This window comes from Colletotrichum orchidophilum, assembly GCF_001831195.1.
Source record: "Colletotrichum orchidophilum strain IMI 309357 chromosome Unknown Scaffold_202.1, whole genome shotgun sequence".
NCBI classification, from domain to species: Eukaryota; Fungi; Ascomycota; class Sordariomycetes; order Glomerellales; family Glomerellaceae; genus Colletotrichum; species Colletotrichum orchidophilum.
This window is the reverse complement of record NW_019173158.1, coordinates 21,129-35,974: the sequence shown is the minus strand read 5'-3', so window position 1 is coordinate 35,974 and position 14,846 is coordinate 21,129. Positions and strand designations below refer to the sequence as shown.

The 14,846-nt window shown below is 53.9% G+C and overlaps 5 protein-coding genes across 5 annotated transcripts; 2 read left to right on the top strand and 3 right to left on the bottom strand.

Moving 5' to 3' along the window:
* Positions 1–243: 243 nt before the first annotated feature.
* CORC01_13612 (ChaC-like protein) lies at positions 244–1,600 on the bottom strand (the record flags this gene model as incomplete). The annotated part of the gene is made up of 2 exons (XM_022625228.1): positions 244–814; positions 1,395–1,600. The coding sequence occupies 2 exons, from the start codon at positions 1,598–1,600 to the stop codon at positions 244–246; spliced, it is 777 nt and encodes a 258-aa protein (XP_022468267.1).
* Positions 1,601–4,762: 3,162 nt separating this feature from the next.
* On the top strand, positions 4,763–5,839 carry CORC01_13611 (uncharacterized protein; the record flags this gene model as incomplete). Its single annotated transcript, XM_022625227.1, has 4 exons — positions 4,763–4,803; positions 4,887–4,905; positions 5,021–5,318; positions 5,376–5,839. 4 exons carry the CDS (start codon positions 4,763–4,765, stop codon positions 5,837–5,839), a joined length of 822 nt encoding a protein of 273 aa, XP_022468266.1.
* A 1,733-nt stretch (positions 5,840–7,572) lies between these two features.
* Positions 7,573–8,952, bottom strand: CORC01_13610 (uncharacterized protein; the record flags this gene model as incomplete). The annotated part of the gene is made up of 1 exon (XM_022625226.1): positions 7,573–8,952. The coding sequence occupies one exon, from the start codon at positions 8,950–8,952 to the stop codon at positions 7,573–7,575; it is 1,380 nt and encodes a 459-aa protein (XP_022468265.1).
* Positions 8,953–13,150: 4,198 nt separating this feature from the next.
* On the top strand, positions 13,151–13,582 carry CORC01_13609 (uncharacterized protein; the record flags this gene model as incomplete). The annotated part of the gene is made up of 1 exon (XM_022625225.1): positions 13,151–13,582. One exon carries the CDS (start codon positions 13,151–13,153, stop codon positions 13,580–13,582), a length of 432 nt encoding a protein of 143 aa, XP_022468264.1.
* A 286-nt stretch (positions 13,583–13,868) lies between these two features.
* On the bottom strand, positions 13,869–14,168 carry CORC01_13608 (uncharacterized protein; the record flags this gene model as incomplete). The annotated part of the gene is made up of 1 exon (XM_022625224.1): positions 13,869–14,168. One exon carries the CDS (start codon positions 14,166–14,168, stop codon positions 13,869–13,871), a length of 300 nt encoding a protein of 99 aa, XP_022468263.1.
* Positions 14,169–14,846: the final 678 nt, after the last annotated feature.

Below are 14,846 nucleotides of genomic sequence, written 5' to 3'. Positions count from 1 at the left end.
AACAGAATGTTGGTTGACATGGCTCTAAGGCGTTGTTGCACCAGGGGCAAAAGGGCAAGAATTTAAAAAAAAAGGGGGGGGGGGGGGGGGGGGGGGGGGGGGGGGGGGGGGGGGCGGGGGGGTACGGAGGATGAGGAAGGGGTGGAGGGTGAAGGAGGGGGGGGGGTGGAGGGGGGGGGGGGAGGGTTTGAGGGAGGGGCGCTTGTTTCCAAAGAAGAGGCAAAAGAATGTGCAGAAATCTCTTCAGTCTGTCTTTTCTGTCTCCCCCTGTTCCTTGACACTGGTTTCTTGCTTGAAGTTACCGCCGACAGCAGACAGGTGTGGTTGGGCCGAGGTAGCGTCGTGCGATATCACCGCGGCGGCGATGATGGCCCGTACCCGGTTGGAGAGGTCGGTGATGTGGACGTCGCCACTCTCTGGGCTCAGTCCGTTAAGAGCTTCCTCAAGGCCTAGAAGGTAGTCGATGTTTAGCCCACTCGGGCCGCGGCTCTTGTGAATAAGGGCGGCGAGAGCCTGAGGATCCTGTGGGCCAACGAACTGGTCGTTGTCCGGGGTACCAATGTACACGAGTGTGCGTATTGGCTCGGAGCTATCAGCTGGGTAGAAAGGGGCGTAGTGAATCGTATAGCCGTTGATCTCGCGAATGTCAAGATAATCCTTGACCTCGGCGACCTTGTCGGCCTTGATACGGTAGGCGACACCCCAGACGCGTTCGGGTGCGGAGTCGTGATGGTCGGTTAGTTGCTCCCAGAATGAACGTTCAATGAGAGTGACAACGCGGCCGGGAGCCTCGGGCGTACCCCTGTGATCTTCACTGGTGAAGGATTTAGAGAGTCTCGAGATGACAAGCAGAGGATGGCACTATGTGAAGCCTTTGAGGGTAAGACGATTACCTTGCCTGTGTGAATTGTCAGTGAGACCAGTGGAGACGAGACGGAGGCAAGACATGAAGTGTAAATAAGCATTGGTGGCAGCGGGCACTAGGGACGCAAGGTGGCCTTATATCCCGCAGGACTGGATGAGACGGCACACCCGGGGGAGGGAAGGGAGAGACGAACTTGCCAGAAGCGACGGACATATCCCGTCACCCAACCAGGGATTCTTCTATCTGTGGGGACGGACGACACAGATCAGCCGGCGGCTCGGATGGCGGCAAGGGGAAGAAAGAAGAGGGGAGAAAGGGGTGTGTGGACGAGGTGAGGCTAACCGAAGTGCGGCGGAGGCTTCCATATCAGACTCCTGGAGGACCAGGTTTGCGAAGTCAGCACCGACGTGTGTGAGGCTTGTCTACGGCAGGGATGTACGCGGGAAGGCGGGAGGAGCTGGAGGACAGGAGCAGCCCAAGAGGCAGAGTGGCAGGGATCGAGGGTGATCTCGACGGGTCGAAAACATACCCATAACCGTACAGCCAGAACTCGCCGCTGCCGTTGGTGGAGAGGTTGGAGTCGGCCATGCCGGTTGTCGTAGACTTGCAGTCTGTCTGGGACGATGTGCCACGCGAGGGAGGCGAAGAGACGGGATATGAGAAGTGACAGCCCAGCTGCTGCTGCTCAACGTGGGTTCCAGGCGAAGAACTAGAGAACTGTGTTACAAATGGCATTGACGATGCCAAAACCTGAAGAAATTCCGAGCAAATCAGTCCTGGTCCGGTGTATCTAGTGTCGGGGCCTGCACACGACACCAAAAAAGCAGCGGCAGAGGCAGCTCGGCGATCCAGCTTGGATCGATCTCCCAGGGCACTTGCCTAGCTGGGAGAGGACCGAACGTTGTGAGAGCCGTCGGTGGCACCCGAAAGCGGCAAATCGCAAAGGCCGAGGCGGGAGTCGTGTGAGAGGACCACAGGAAGCCGCGCGTACACATGTTGGAAATAGGTAGACGAAAAGGACGGGACAGGACAGGACAGACAAGACTTGAGGGGGGATAGAGTGAGGAGGTAGAGATAAAGGTAGAGAAAGAGAAAGAGGAGGAGGAAGAGGAGGAGGAATTGGAAGTGTTCTAGAAGGGGAGGGGATTTGAGGGTCTAAAACGGGCCTGGCGGAAAAGTCAGAGTGGCGGGCTAAGGTAGGGTGAAGTGTTCCGGGCGAGGTCTTGAAGAGAAGGGGATCATGGTACATACAATTTAGGACGGGGAGGCGGGGAACGAGAGACAGGGAGAGAGAAGGATTCGCTCCGAGTATTCGAGGCAGACGGACAGGTCGAGTTGATGGCCGCGAATCTGCAAAAAAGCTGGAAAGCATACGCAATCCCGCTTGCCGGCGTCCCGTGCTGGAGGCTCGGCGTTCTGGGGAGGGGCGCGTTGGTGCCGGGGCTGTGGTGGGGCAGACAGGGCAGACTGGAAGGGGGAAAGGGGCAAGGTGGAAAATTGGGAAATATGTTAGGGTGGTACGGGCTGATTGTAGACCGTGACGCTTACACGATGAATCGAACAGGGCCTCAGCCGGGGAGGACGGGAGAGAGGCTCAATTGCCCACATGCGAAGAGCACAACTTCAAGACTTTAAGGTAAGGTTGCAAGATGCTATTTATAGGGAAGGTGAGAGGGACACCACGCGCAGCTGCCAACTGGCCAGATCGTCTCAGGTGTTGGCGACTGAAAGAGCCATGGTGAAATAAGCTTAAATAGGGATACGACAACCAGCTCATCTCAGATGGATGACATGCCGCCCGGCCCAGTGGTGTCGAGGACTCGGGGTGTGGTGTGCGGGAGTTGTATGAGTTAAGCGTCACTGCTGTCAGTTATGTGGATACGTACCGCTCTAACGCAGGGTCCAAGACTCCAACGTCCATTCCCGAGGCTCCTTCAGGTAGGTCCCGGGAGGGGGGTGCGCTGGACAGAGCTCTGTTGGGCTGCTACTTAGAGGGGATATGTCCCTGTGGGGTCCCTCAGCTGGCAGTCTGGCTTCTTGTTGTATTAATAGGTAGTTAATACGGATATAAGAGAACCCTTAGTTTACTCTCTAATTTAGGTGATTAATACTGGACTTCCATTAACCTATGCGATCTCTGTTGGATCAGCACCTCTAACTAAAGAAGGCTGCTCTGCTAGCATACCTTAGTGGGCCTTTCAAAGAGAGGAAGGCGTGTAAGGTATTTACTGTCAAGTCAATATTAATATTATATTAAGGTATATTCTATTTTTTTTTTATATGCGTAAGCAGTAAGTATCAAGGGTACTATTATTTAATTCAAATACGGAGGTATATCAAACCTCTATTATGGAGCGACCTCTGTCCAGCGCGCACACACACCCCTCACGCTAAGGTAGGTAAGGCAAGTACAGCGACTGCAATGATTGGGAGACATGGAAGCGAAAAAACCCGAGGCTCTTGGTTGGAAACAAAGTGCGCAAGACCCCTTTTTACGGCTCGTGGGCGATTTACTGACGGGATTTAGACGGACTGACTCGTCTGCTTTGGGCTGTATCCGTATCTGTTGTTGTTAAACATTCAACATTAAGGTTGTCTGCGATTGCAATACCTAGGTATTCTCCCCGTCCTGTCTGCCTTTCTCAATCGATAGCTCGCATTCCCCCTCCCCTGCCCCACCGGTGCGGCATTGGTTCAAACCCACCCGACGGCGGAACCAGGAACAGCGGCGAGCGTGGCGGGGCCACGAAACCGAGCTGGGTACTGACTGACATTGGTGGGACTGACGATTGAATGAATGGCAAACTGCTGGGGGAAAATCCAGAGATGACGAAAGAAGAGAGAACCTGGAACCCGAATTGGAAAGAAGTAGACAGGCGCCCCCCCCGTCCCGGGTTCCTCTGGACTCTAGTGTACCATCCCCGGTGCCTGGGATAGGAAAGTGAGAAAGTCGTCAGAATCCAAAAGCGAGCAGAGAATCAATTGGCCCTTGTTCTGTTTTTAGCCTGCCTCCCCAGAGAGCAATCTGGCAGACATCCACTCGAGAGGCTGACTGCAAACCATCGCCTGTTCATCCCTTCTCCCGCAATCCCGCTGGCTTGTGGTGTCTCTCTCTCTCTCTTTTTCCCCTTTCCTTCATATCTAATGTATCCAGCGCAGCTGCGCCTTGCAACCTTTTCTCTTAATCTGTTTCGTGTCTCGACCCGGGCGCCGACTCATACACACCGAGGCTTCGGCTTCTTCCAACACTGTTTCCCTGCAAATCGCCGCCCGTGCCATCCCACGCACCCCCAAAGAAGCTGCTCGGTCGTCCGTTTGCCGAGAGCTGCCCCCAGCTGTCTGTCTTGTTTTCTAAGGCCAGCTAATAATCCCCCCTCTTCGTCATCTCCGCGACCTGTTATCGCATATCTCCCCTCTACTGAGGAAGAAAGCCTTGCCTTACATACCACCACCACCCTTAATTCAATCTACGACCGCAACTAGACACCAGAAAGCACCCTCAGCCCAAGCCTCAATTCACATTCGGCGTGCGGCTGAAACCACTCTCTGCATTCTTTCCGCTGACCTTGAAGCCCGATTGGCATTTTATTGCCTCCGCGGCAGCCTAACCCACCGGCCACCCAGTCCTACCTCTTGACTAGCGTGCCGACTGCCGCCTGACGTTGAGTCGTGGTTCCGCTCCCCTGTTTCTGCTTGCTTCCAGGTTCCATTCTCTCTTGGCTTTACATACAGCTACTGCGGCTCCCCTCTGCTCTGCTCTGCTCTGCCCACAGTAATCCCCCCCACCTCGCCAGCTTCATATAGCCCAGGAGCCTCGATCCAGTCCCCTCCAACAAAAAGACCCTTCTTTCCCCCCTCTTGATCATTTGTTTGCTCCTAACCGCACCAAATTTCGCAATGGCGTACAACAGACCCTACAACCCCGACGAACTCCCAAGGTACGTTGCACAACACGTCTTTCACCATTGTCCATCGCCTAAACACCCAGTCAGTCTACCCCGCCATGCTAACCCTCTCCTAGGTTTGCGGAACCCGAACAGGTACGTTTGCGCCCTCGGCCTCCGGTCACCTGACGCATCACTACCTTATTCACCCCATCGGCACCCTTCAACCCTGGATTTTGCGTTCCCAGATAAATTAACATTCCCATCATAGAAGGGTGGCGCTGCCCCGGCACCTTCCCAGCAGCCTTCCCAGCCTCGCTACGAGAGCAAGCCTCCGCCACCCGTTCCTCGTGACGACTTCCATCGCCCGGATCCTCGGAACGACCACCGCCGACCTAGCCCCAACATGTACGGCGTCAGCTCTCCTCCCCCGACGGGCAACCCCCGCCCGACCGCCCACCACCGCCCACCCCCCAACTCCCGGCCGCCTCCGTCACCCGCTCCCGATATGAGTGCAGACGGCGCTGACCCGACGCTTTTACCCCTGTTCCGAGCTGTCGATAAGGATGGTAAGCGACGGTGCTACTACTCTCTTGCAAGGAATACGCACTGATTGTTGTCTACAGGTACTGGCCAGCTCTCCGAACGTGAGCTGTCGACCGCCCTTGTCAACGGTGATTGGACTGCTTTCGATCCCCAGACAGTTCGCATGATGATCCGCATGTTCGATTCCGATCGCAGTGGTACCATTGGATTTGCCGAATTTTGCGGACTCTGGTCCTTCCTTGCGTCGTGGCGCACTCTATTTGACCGATTCGACGCCGACAGATCCGGAAACATATCCCTCGGCGAGTTCACCAATGCCCTCGTGGCTTTCCGCTACCGTCTCAGCCCTGGTTTCGTCGAGCTTCTCTTCCGGACGTACGACAAGCGTGGAGAAGGCGTCATGTCTTTCGATCTTTTCGTCCAGGCTTGCATTTCCTTGAAGCGCATGACGGACGTTTTCAAGAAGTATGATGACGACAGAGACGGCTATATCACTCTCAGCTTCGAAGATTTCTTGACCGAGATTCTTAAGCAGCTCAAGTAGGTCTGACAGAAGGAAATTTAGGAGTGGATTGTAAGACCCTAGGAGCCTGAGCCTGAAACGGCCGAGTCTGAGATGGCCAAGATTCGATTTGCGTCCAGGTTGGAGGATGGCCTCCTGAACAGTCAGCAGGCAAGGATGGACTAGAAAGGAGGTGCTGAGGGATGCTGCATGTCTCTCCATGATTTGAGAGAAGAGAAAAGAAGAGATGCGTCGTTCAGGTTGGAACTTTAGATACCCCGGGTGAATGGGTGCAGGTAATGGAGATGTCTATGGTTTGGATTGGCACCCTACTCACAAGGGGTGGACTCATAGTGTTTGAAATGCATGATGGGGTTATCCTCTGAGATTTGAAAGCAACTCAGTGCCCCAAGCAAAATATCGGGCATTGCACGGTGAATGGCCGTCATGGAGAGCAGCAAACTGACGACAACTCAGCTTATGTGAAAACTCTTTGGGATTAGGGCGACTGGTGACCGAAGTTTAGAAATACGTTTGATGGAGTCTATATACAGAGAGAGCATAATGGACGTAGCTTGCAGAATTCACACAACAGAACAAGCTGTGTGTGATTCTCGTTTAAGCTTTTCCAATAGGCAAACTTTCATGTTTCAACCATGGTTAGCTACCATACATGACGCCTAGTTGTCGCCATGTTCATCACAGTTTACTTATAGAGAGAGCGTGATACGTAGTAAAAACCTCATCTTGTAGAGTTCGCATAGAAGAATGGGCCCTTTTGCGTTTCGCTTCCCACTTTTCCCGAAGAGCACAATTTAACATCCCAAAGACACTAAACGTCACGCTTAACCGTCCTTGTACTCATCAGTGTCTGCTCAAGGACAGAGCACGAGGCGAGATGACGGGCTAATCCTGTAGAGTTGACAACAGTAGAACAGGCTTGTTCGCACTTTCCTTTCCATCTTCCACCACTACCTTTACCATAGATGTAGAGACAAGGTAGATGTCATGCTCGACGACTTCGTCAGCAACTGCCACTGTTGGAAGGCTAGCTCGACGGGCGTTTTATTGTTTCTGAGCCATAGTAGGGACCAATTCTTTCCTGGTCTTGCAAACACTTGGCGCTTCTTACATTGCAATATCGCAGCAAGACTGTATCTTCTTACTGACTAAGTTTTTTTCCTTGTCGGACGGGTCATTTGACGGACAGACATGTTTTGTCTTTGTAACTGATTCTTCACGTCTAAAGATTTTCATGTTCCATCAAGTGTGTATCTATCTACTCAAGGAGAGCACTGTCTTTTGAGACAGACTGTCGAGAGAGGGCGGGGCATGCTTAATCTCTAGAACACAATAGGTCAAAATAACTGCCCTTCCCTAATTCACATCTTTTCCAACACCTAAAGCTCCTCAGTCAGTCTATGGAGAGGCCCTGCGAATCTGGTTCTCACGTGCACAAAACTCACAAAAAACTCATGGCAGTGGGAATCAAATACACCGTGTTGTTATAGCAGCTATAGGAAGGGAATTCTTTGAAAGGGCCAAATGTATTTTTTGTACTGATTACTTCTCTCCTATTCACACATAATTACTAAGTCTTTATTATATTGGTTATGATATTATATTTCCAAGACGGGTATCTCCTTTCTTTCGTCCCGCTTAGCTTTCCCCATATGACAAGCCAAGAGGAAATCTCCTTAGCTCCAACAAACGTATCGCTGGAAAACATGCTAGGTTTGACCTGGCAAGATAGGAAACCTCTCCGCTCGATGTCTTCAGCGGGGCCCATATTTAGCCGTGGTATCAACCGGCGGCAAGCCCCGTCCTCTCGCCCGCCCCTTCAACCCCTTTCCGACTTCGGAAAGACTCTTTGACGACGACGACGAGGAGAGCACCCTTGCCCCAGACTCAACATTCCAAACGCCTTCCCTCGTCATCGCAACCTCCTCGCCGACGCCAAGAACCAACACCTCTGTGCTCTTGGCCCTCTTCGCCTTGTCTCTCTTGTCCTGGTCGCTGGCCCTCTCGCGGTCCAGCCTGTCGCCGCGCTTCCCGTTGGAAGAAAAAGAATAAGCAGGGGTGGCAATTTGCTTTGAGGTGTACTTTTTCGTCCTCAGCATCTTCGTCACCAGCCCCTTGACATCCTTGTCACCGTCGTGCGTGCTGACCCAGGCCTTCGCGCCGAGGGCGGCCGCAGTCTCCTGACCCGCCGGCATGCCCGCCGAAATGTTCCCACCGAGCCACCACGGGTTCGACACGGTGTCGAAGCAGTGCAATAGAGCAGTCAGAGGCAGGGCGGCCTCGGCCTTGAGATGCGTGTTGGCGTACTTCTCCAGGCAGCGGTAAGATATGCCATGGGGCGAAAAGATGACGGAGACAGCTCGACCACGGACATCCGGGCAGATTGATGCGGCGGAACGGACGGAACGCAGGGACCGGCTGCTTGGTGTCTCTGGGGGCGTCGGCAGGCTGAGGTAGGCGGATGAGTTCTTTGTCTTTTGGTGAGATCCCAATGCGAGCTGGGGTGTCGAGGCGCTGGCCGCAGTCCGCAGCGAGACTGGCGTCCTCGGGGGCGTCATGAGATGAGGGAATCTCGGCCATGTTGCCGGCGGTCGGTATGTGATGCCGACGGCGGCATGCAGGCCTTTGAAGTCTCTCCGTTGCGGGATGAACGCGACCGATACCTCACCTGGCTCACCACCGGGGAAGAACGGGGGCACCTTTACCCTGATGATGGGTTGCTCCCCTGTGGTCTGCGAATCCTCCCACCGCGGTATCGTAAAGACCTTATCCTTGTCAAAGTATTTCCAGCTCCGTATCACCTTGGCCGCCGCCGGCTCCGCCAGTATCAGGGTTCGCGTCCCGCTGGCGGGGAGCTGTCGAAGTGTTGCCTTATTGCAGTGGTCACTCTTGTGCTGGCTGATGATGACGAGGTCGGGTTCGGGGAGATGTTCTAAAGAGCACACACAAGGGCACTCCTTATGTGTTGCGGTTGAGAGTATGGAATGAAATATAGTGGAAGGCCCTGTAATCCATGGATCCATCAAAATTCTGAACGGCCTTGGTGTAATGCCAGGAAGTGACTCGGGCACAATGGGCTCAAACGTGAGGAGAAAAGAAGCATCCGCGTTGAGCTGCTTCACGGTCAACGCCATGGCTTGGAAGAGCACAATACCAGACAGGAAGAATGAATAACACTGCAACTTGGCGCGTTGAAGATGGAGAGATTGCTAATGAGCAATGGTCTGCCGGTAAGTACCGCACACAGAAGATGAAGATAAGTAGAGAGATCAATTAGATATGTTCCATAACGACGACAACGTCTGGGGGCGCGTCGGCACGCAACTCTGGGGATGCGTTGCCGTAAATGATCGGACGTGGAAAAGGCCTTCAGGGAAACGCGAGGCGATTGCAGGAAACTTTACCTTAGCTACATTAGAAATATGGTCCTTGTAACGCTAATCTTGCAATCCGCGAACTCAAGCTGGCGAGAAGGTCAGAGCATTGTGGTCGGATCTTCAACAGATCAATAGGCTAAGGGCAAGTTAACGCGAGGTGCTCAGACATCCGGGGGCCGGCCGATGAGGACATAACGACCGCTATGTGAGAATGGCCAGCTACGAGTTGCGTAGGGAGGTCGCCAAGTTCGGTCAGGGTCGGGGGCTGAAACTCTGGAGGCTGTGCCATTTTTTGGTTTGGAAACCTGGAGGTGCAGCCCTTGCAGTTTCCGAAGAGACAATTTCATCGCTCTGGCCTAATCAGGCGGAGCGTCTCTAGGAGCTCCCAATCATCCCTTTGACTTGCCAAATGCCACTGGTCCAAAAGCCATTGTTACTCGTTGAAGCAGTCGGGTTTCTGTAGGCCTTCTTGGCAGCAAAGGCCCGCCTCGAAGGTCTGTGCGCTGAGCCTCGAGGGGTTGATCAACGAGCAATTGTGACAAGTCTGTTTGGGATATAGGAGATAGTGGGCTTTGATTGGGCGAGGACAACTTTGGACGACGCAGGGCAAAGGAGACCTGGGACGCTTTTCAAGTCGATTCGACTTGCCAGATGAAAAGATGGCAGCGGACCGCCGACTTGGGTGCATAGACAATAGAGATGCCAACAATGGGTGAGACCTAGGCATATCTCTGCGCCTCATGCAGCACTGACAGCCGGCTGTCGCGGCTGGAGCAGTTCCGGCTACCCCTTAGGAGGCAAGGGATGATTGACCCGATGTCGTCCAGACTACGTGAATAATTATCTCTAGCGGTGAGTAAGGAACATCCACTCTGACTAGAAGCTGCAGAGAAGAGTCAGTAGGTTGCCGTCCTGCCCTAGAAGTGGGTGCAGAAGCCATGGCTTGTTTCTGGTCATGGCAGAGGGGTATCCAAGAGCAGGGTTTTAACCGTTTTCAAGAGGCCGAGTCAGGAAGGCTTCACAGAGCGTGGTGAGCGGTGGGCCTGTGGTTCATCTGCCGTCCACATCATGGAGTCTAGAGGTCTTCCTGCAACTGTGCACACCGAAACTGGTTCGGCTTTTGATGCTGTCGGGGCTATCCTGTCCCTTAGGAACCGGAGGACATGAGTTGTATAGGGGGTCGGAGGTGTGGAAAGGCCGATTTGAAGTGTGTGTCTCGTGTGCATCGGGAGGCTGACGAAGCAAAGTGGTCCAATTCAACGGTGACTGGGCTCCTCTGTCTTGCAATCGAGTGTCGTCATCCCTGGAACTTGCTTGGAAGGCAGTGGCAGTGTTGCCGTTGCGAGGTTGCGACTGCAGTCGCAGAAGCGGTCGGTGTCTCCGACTGGACATACTCTTGATTGACCGCCATGTCTCTGAAGGCAGGGAGCGAGGCGGCAGATCAGGAGGTTAATGGACGGTTGAGCGAGGATTCCGTACTAGTGGTAAGGAGAAAAGAATCGAAAGAGAAAAATTCCTAGAGAAAAAACCAGGCATGCATGTGACAGGCACCAAAGGAGTGCTTCTCGAACTTGTCTCGGGTTCTCTGACTCCCCACCAGGCACGCCATGTTGCTAATAGCAGTCAGCCGCTAGAGAACTACGAGTTTGTTGCACGGCAGAGGCAGGCTTTAGTGGCTGCAGAAACCTCTGACCCGCTCAAACTCGCCGTATCCAGAGACTAGCGTGGGTTCCTAATCACCCGAAGTAAACATGTTATTTGGGTAGACAAGTCTTTGCCGGGAGTATTACCAAAGCAAGTTACTTGCAATCAGTAGTCTTGGTGAAGGCTCTGAAGATTGGTACTGTAATTCTCGAGCGGCCACAGTCCTTCAAGCAGCATCGGCTCGACATGACAGGGGGAGATGAAGCTTCAGGTGATATTCTGTAGGTTTTGCTGGTTCTGGTAAAGTCGCGTAGGATCACTTTGGAAGAGCTTTATCGTCATAGCTACCTGCTTTCGCTCCTGGTTGGTTGGTATTCTCTTATCAGTGGATGAGCTCGCGTCCAAGACCTTATCCCCCGCACCCTCCCCCTTCCTCTCTCCGGCACCAGCCAGGAGGAACTGGAAAGTACGGGCGGTGACTGTCACCAAAATGCGACAGGCCGCTGGGTGCGGCATCAACTCGTAATTAGGCCCGTTCCTCTCTGACTTCGGCCAGGCGGCAAAGAAGGGCAGAAAGGCGGGGTTGATTCACCGCTTACTTCATTTCTTTTCAGCAGCGCCAAGGAGGATGTCGTTGTTCTCGGTGACAGTGGTAGTTTCCCTTCAGGGCCATTTCGGCACTCGTGAAACCATTCGAACTGTGGCTAGCAAGTACCTCCTAGACTACCACACTACTTGAGCGATGCAGCCGCCAGTGGTCTAGGGGGGAGGTGTTCGTGTAACGTTCCGTGGGTAATCACGAGATGGTGCCCCCGATTTGGTCCGATTTGAGGGTCTCGACTTGCCGTGTCCTTGGACAGCGAAATGCTGCTTGCATGACACCCATTCCTATGCATCAATCGATGGAATGACTCTGTATCCGTATTCACGGACGAGTCGAGATTCATGTCCCGCAGCCTCAGGAGCCAATCGTTTCTTCTACTCTGAAGAAAATAATTGAATACAAAGGCGAGAAGAAAGCACGATCCAGGCAAAGTAGGGTGATGTCACTTTAGTGCTTCGAGGGCGTATGGCTGTGTCAATACCCGCTTTACCTGCGAGTGTTGTCTGCGGTTCCGAAGTGCCAGCCGCCCAGTAGTCGGTCAGGGTCCAGGGGTGTAAGTGGCAAAATGAGTGTGGCAGGGGAAAACATGGTCGAGAGCTGGGAGTTTTGAGGGAAAGGTGCAAGTGGCTGCGAACTTGTCAGTCGTTGCTCAGAGTTGCTCAGGGCTGATCAGCCATCCGTGATTGTTTCCCGTACGGATACTGCCTGCCATTGGTAATCTGGCCTGGCTTATTCGAGTCAGCTGACACATGGCCCGAGGGAAGAAAAAAGGCCAAGAGAAATGGAGGTGCGAGGGCGGCATCTGGACAAGGCTTCGGGGCTCTGGCGGGAAGAAGCTCTTCTTTCAATAGAGGCCACCTCGGTGAAATGCCGTGTTTTCGGGTTGCATTCGGCAGCTTGTGCTTTTTTCCAAAGAGGCTGGTTTGGCGAGGGAAGACTAAAGTGGAACGGCTCAGGCTGCATGTTAATTTTTTTCCCTCGGATCTCAAGATCGGATTCTGGAGTCAGTCGGCCGGCTGTAGGAGTAAATTTTTTCTCGCTTTCGATGAACTTTTCGTCGCTGAATAGAATCTGCCGATTGTTGATAGGTCGAGGTGAGGGAGGATGCAAGGCGAAGAACTGGAGGGTCCTCGCGCGGAATGTGGGGACCTTCCCTGGTCATTTCGATACGTACCTCCCTTGTCTGCGCAACAGCTTTGCTCACCAAGGCATGGGGCGGAAGGAAAAGAAAAACAGCAAAGGAGGAGCGAGGTAGGTACTAGCTCGACGGAGAAGGCACTCCAGCACCAAGTACATGTTGAGTATCGTCTGCAGGAGCAAAAGGTTACTTCTCTCGCTTGACAGATAATCGGCAACATCGTAGCATCTAGGCATGGCGGCGCAAGGTAGCTGTGGATAGAAGAGGCAGGTTGACGTGCTGAAGAGCTCCTGGGGCCTTGCGTAATCCTAGTGTAGCGAGGGGCATTGGAGCTGCATCGCAGAAAAGGGCAAGGGGAAGATATTACTTACAGAAAGAAAGGGAAAAAAAGGGAAGAAAAAAAAAAGGCCCATCGTTACAGATATCCACATCTACCCTCATCTTGCGGGCCGCACACCACGCGTGCCTCGTGCGTGGTGTACAATTGTCTTCGCCTCTGTTGCTCTCTCTTCCACAGCTCTGTCCCAATTCCCACCCCGTCAAACCCGCCTTCGCTCTCCGCTTACCTTATGGAACGACGATTCGGCGCCAACGTCCACGGGTCGGGGGTAGGGTCTCCACCGATGCGTGCTTTGGAGGCGCTGCAGACGCTACAGATACCACGGATTAGCTGCAGCTCCAGGGTTCACCTTTGCAAAAATGCTTTCAACTTGTCAAGGCAAGGCAAGGGCCCTGCATCTGGGCGGTGTCTTTGTGCTTCGGGCTGCCTAATGCCGACCCGACGAGGCAGAAGCAACCTCATCCTCGCTCGTCTTTCTGCTTTTCCTTCGTGTCTCTCTTGTCTCTGCTGGCCCTCCGCTGGCCCGTGTCCCCGTTCCCAATGCCCAACGGCAGCCCCGATCATGCCTCTCCTTGTAGAAGGGGCCGTTCATCGCTTTTATTCCGGAGATTTGGTTTGGGCATCCTCATCTGGCCACGGCAATGCTGCCGTGAAGCAGTAAAATTAGCTCTTGCGCTGACCAAATGAAGCAAGCAAGTAGCGGCCACTAGTTTGTATGTTCATGCGTCAGGATATAGTGTAGCAACGCTGGGCTGCGCGCTGCAATTTGTTCGCTATGCGAAAGAGACGACGGGAGAGAGCTCACAAGAGCCACAAGAAAGCCTTGCTTCACTTTAGAGGTACACGCACAATGCTATCCGCACTTGCGGGTACAGCGTATCTCTGGAGTCTGATTGCCCAGGTAGCTAATGAGTAAGGTAGGTAGGTACACTACCTACTTGGGGCCCCTACCCGTTGGCTGGGATGTCAACGTGACGACCAGCGGGGATCCCAACAGCGGGGCAGACGTTGACCGAGGTCAGGACCACCTCCGGCCAGTAAGCGAAGGCGAGAATGAGCCAGGGTTCCAGCTCCGCTACGCTGCGGGATGAGAACGAGGAGAAGAAGTGAGATGCGCAGATGCAAGCAACCAAGCAGTAGAACCACCACGCCGCAGCAAGGCGAGACGCAAGACACAGGAGCAACAAGAGGCCATTCGCCTCGGCACCAGAGCTTAAAGGCACGAAGCGTCTTTCGACAAAGCACATCGAGTAAGGTAAGGCAGGAGCAGGACTTGCTTCCAAGTTCGGATCGTGGAGCGAGTTGACAACGGTCAGTCGAAGGGTGGGGCGGGGCAAGGCGAGGAAAGGTCAAGGAAGGTCGAGGTCCCTTGTCACTGGTGACAGACTTTGCGAGTTACTTCCTGGTGCTAGCCGTGGGCAAGAAGGAGACAGACAGGCAAGCTTGCCTGCTTGCTCGACTTTCAAGAGCTCCCCTGTGTTGCGGCAAGGGCCTCTTTCCTCTCTCAACCACTCGCAAGCTCCGAAAAGAAAGAGCAAGGCAAAGCAGCCCACTCCCTGCCCTGCTCACACCCCCCCTCCTTTCCCTCTTGCCCCTCCCCGCTCCTCGAGGTTGTCAACTGCTTGACTGCATTCCCTGTCACCCTCCTCAATCCTCCTCCTCGTCTTCCTCCGCTGTGCAAGTCCATCCGATTGTCTCGATAGAATCTTGCCTAGCTCTGCATACACGCCCCTGCATCGTTCTCGTCCTCTCGTCCTCGTTTTCCCCTTCTTCTTTAACGCCCCTCTTCCCTCTAACCCTGGGGTTAACCAAGCCAATCCCATCCACCAGACACACTCGATCCCCGATCGAGTCATTGATCTTTTCGACCAACGCCAACCAATTGTCGGCTCTCGACATCGTCGGCGGGTCGACTTGCCGACTTT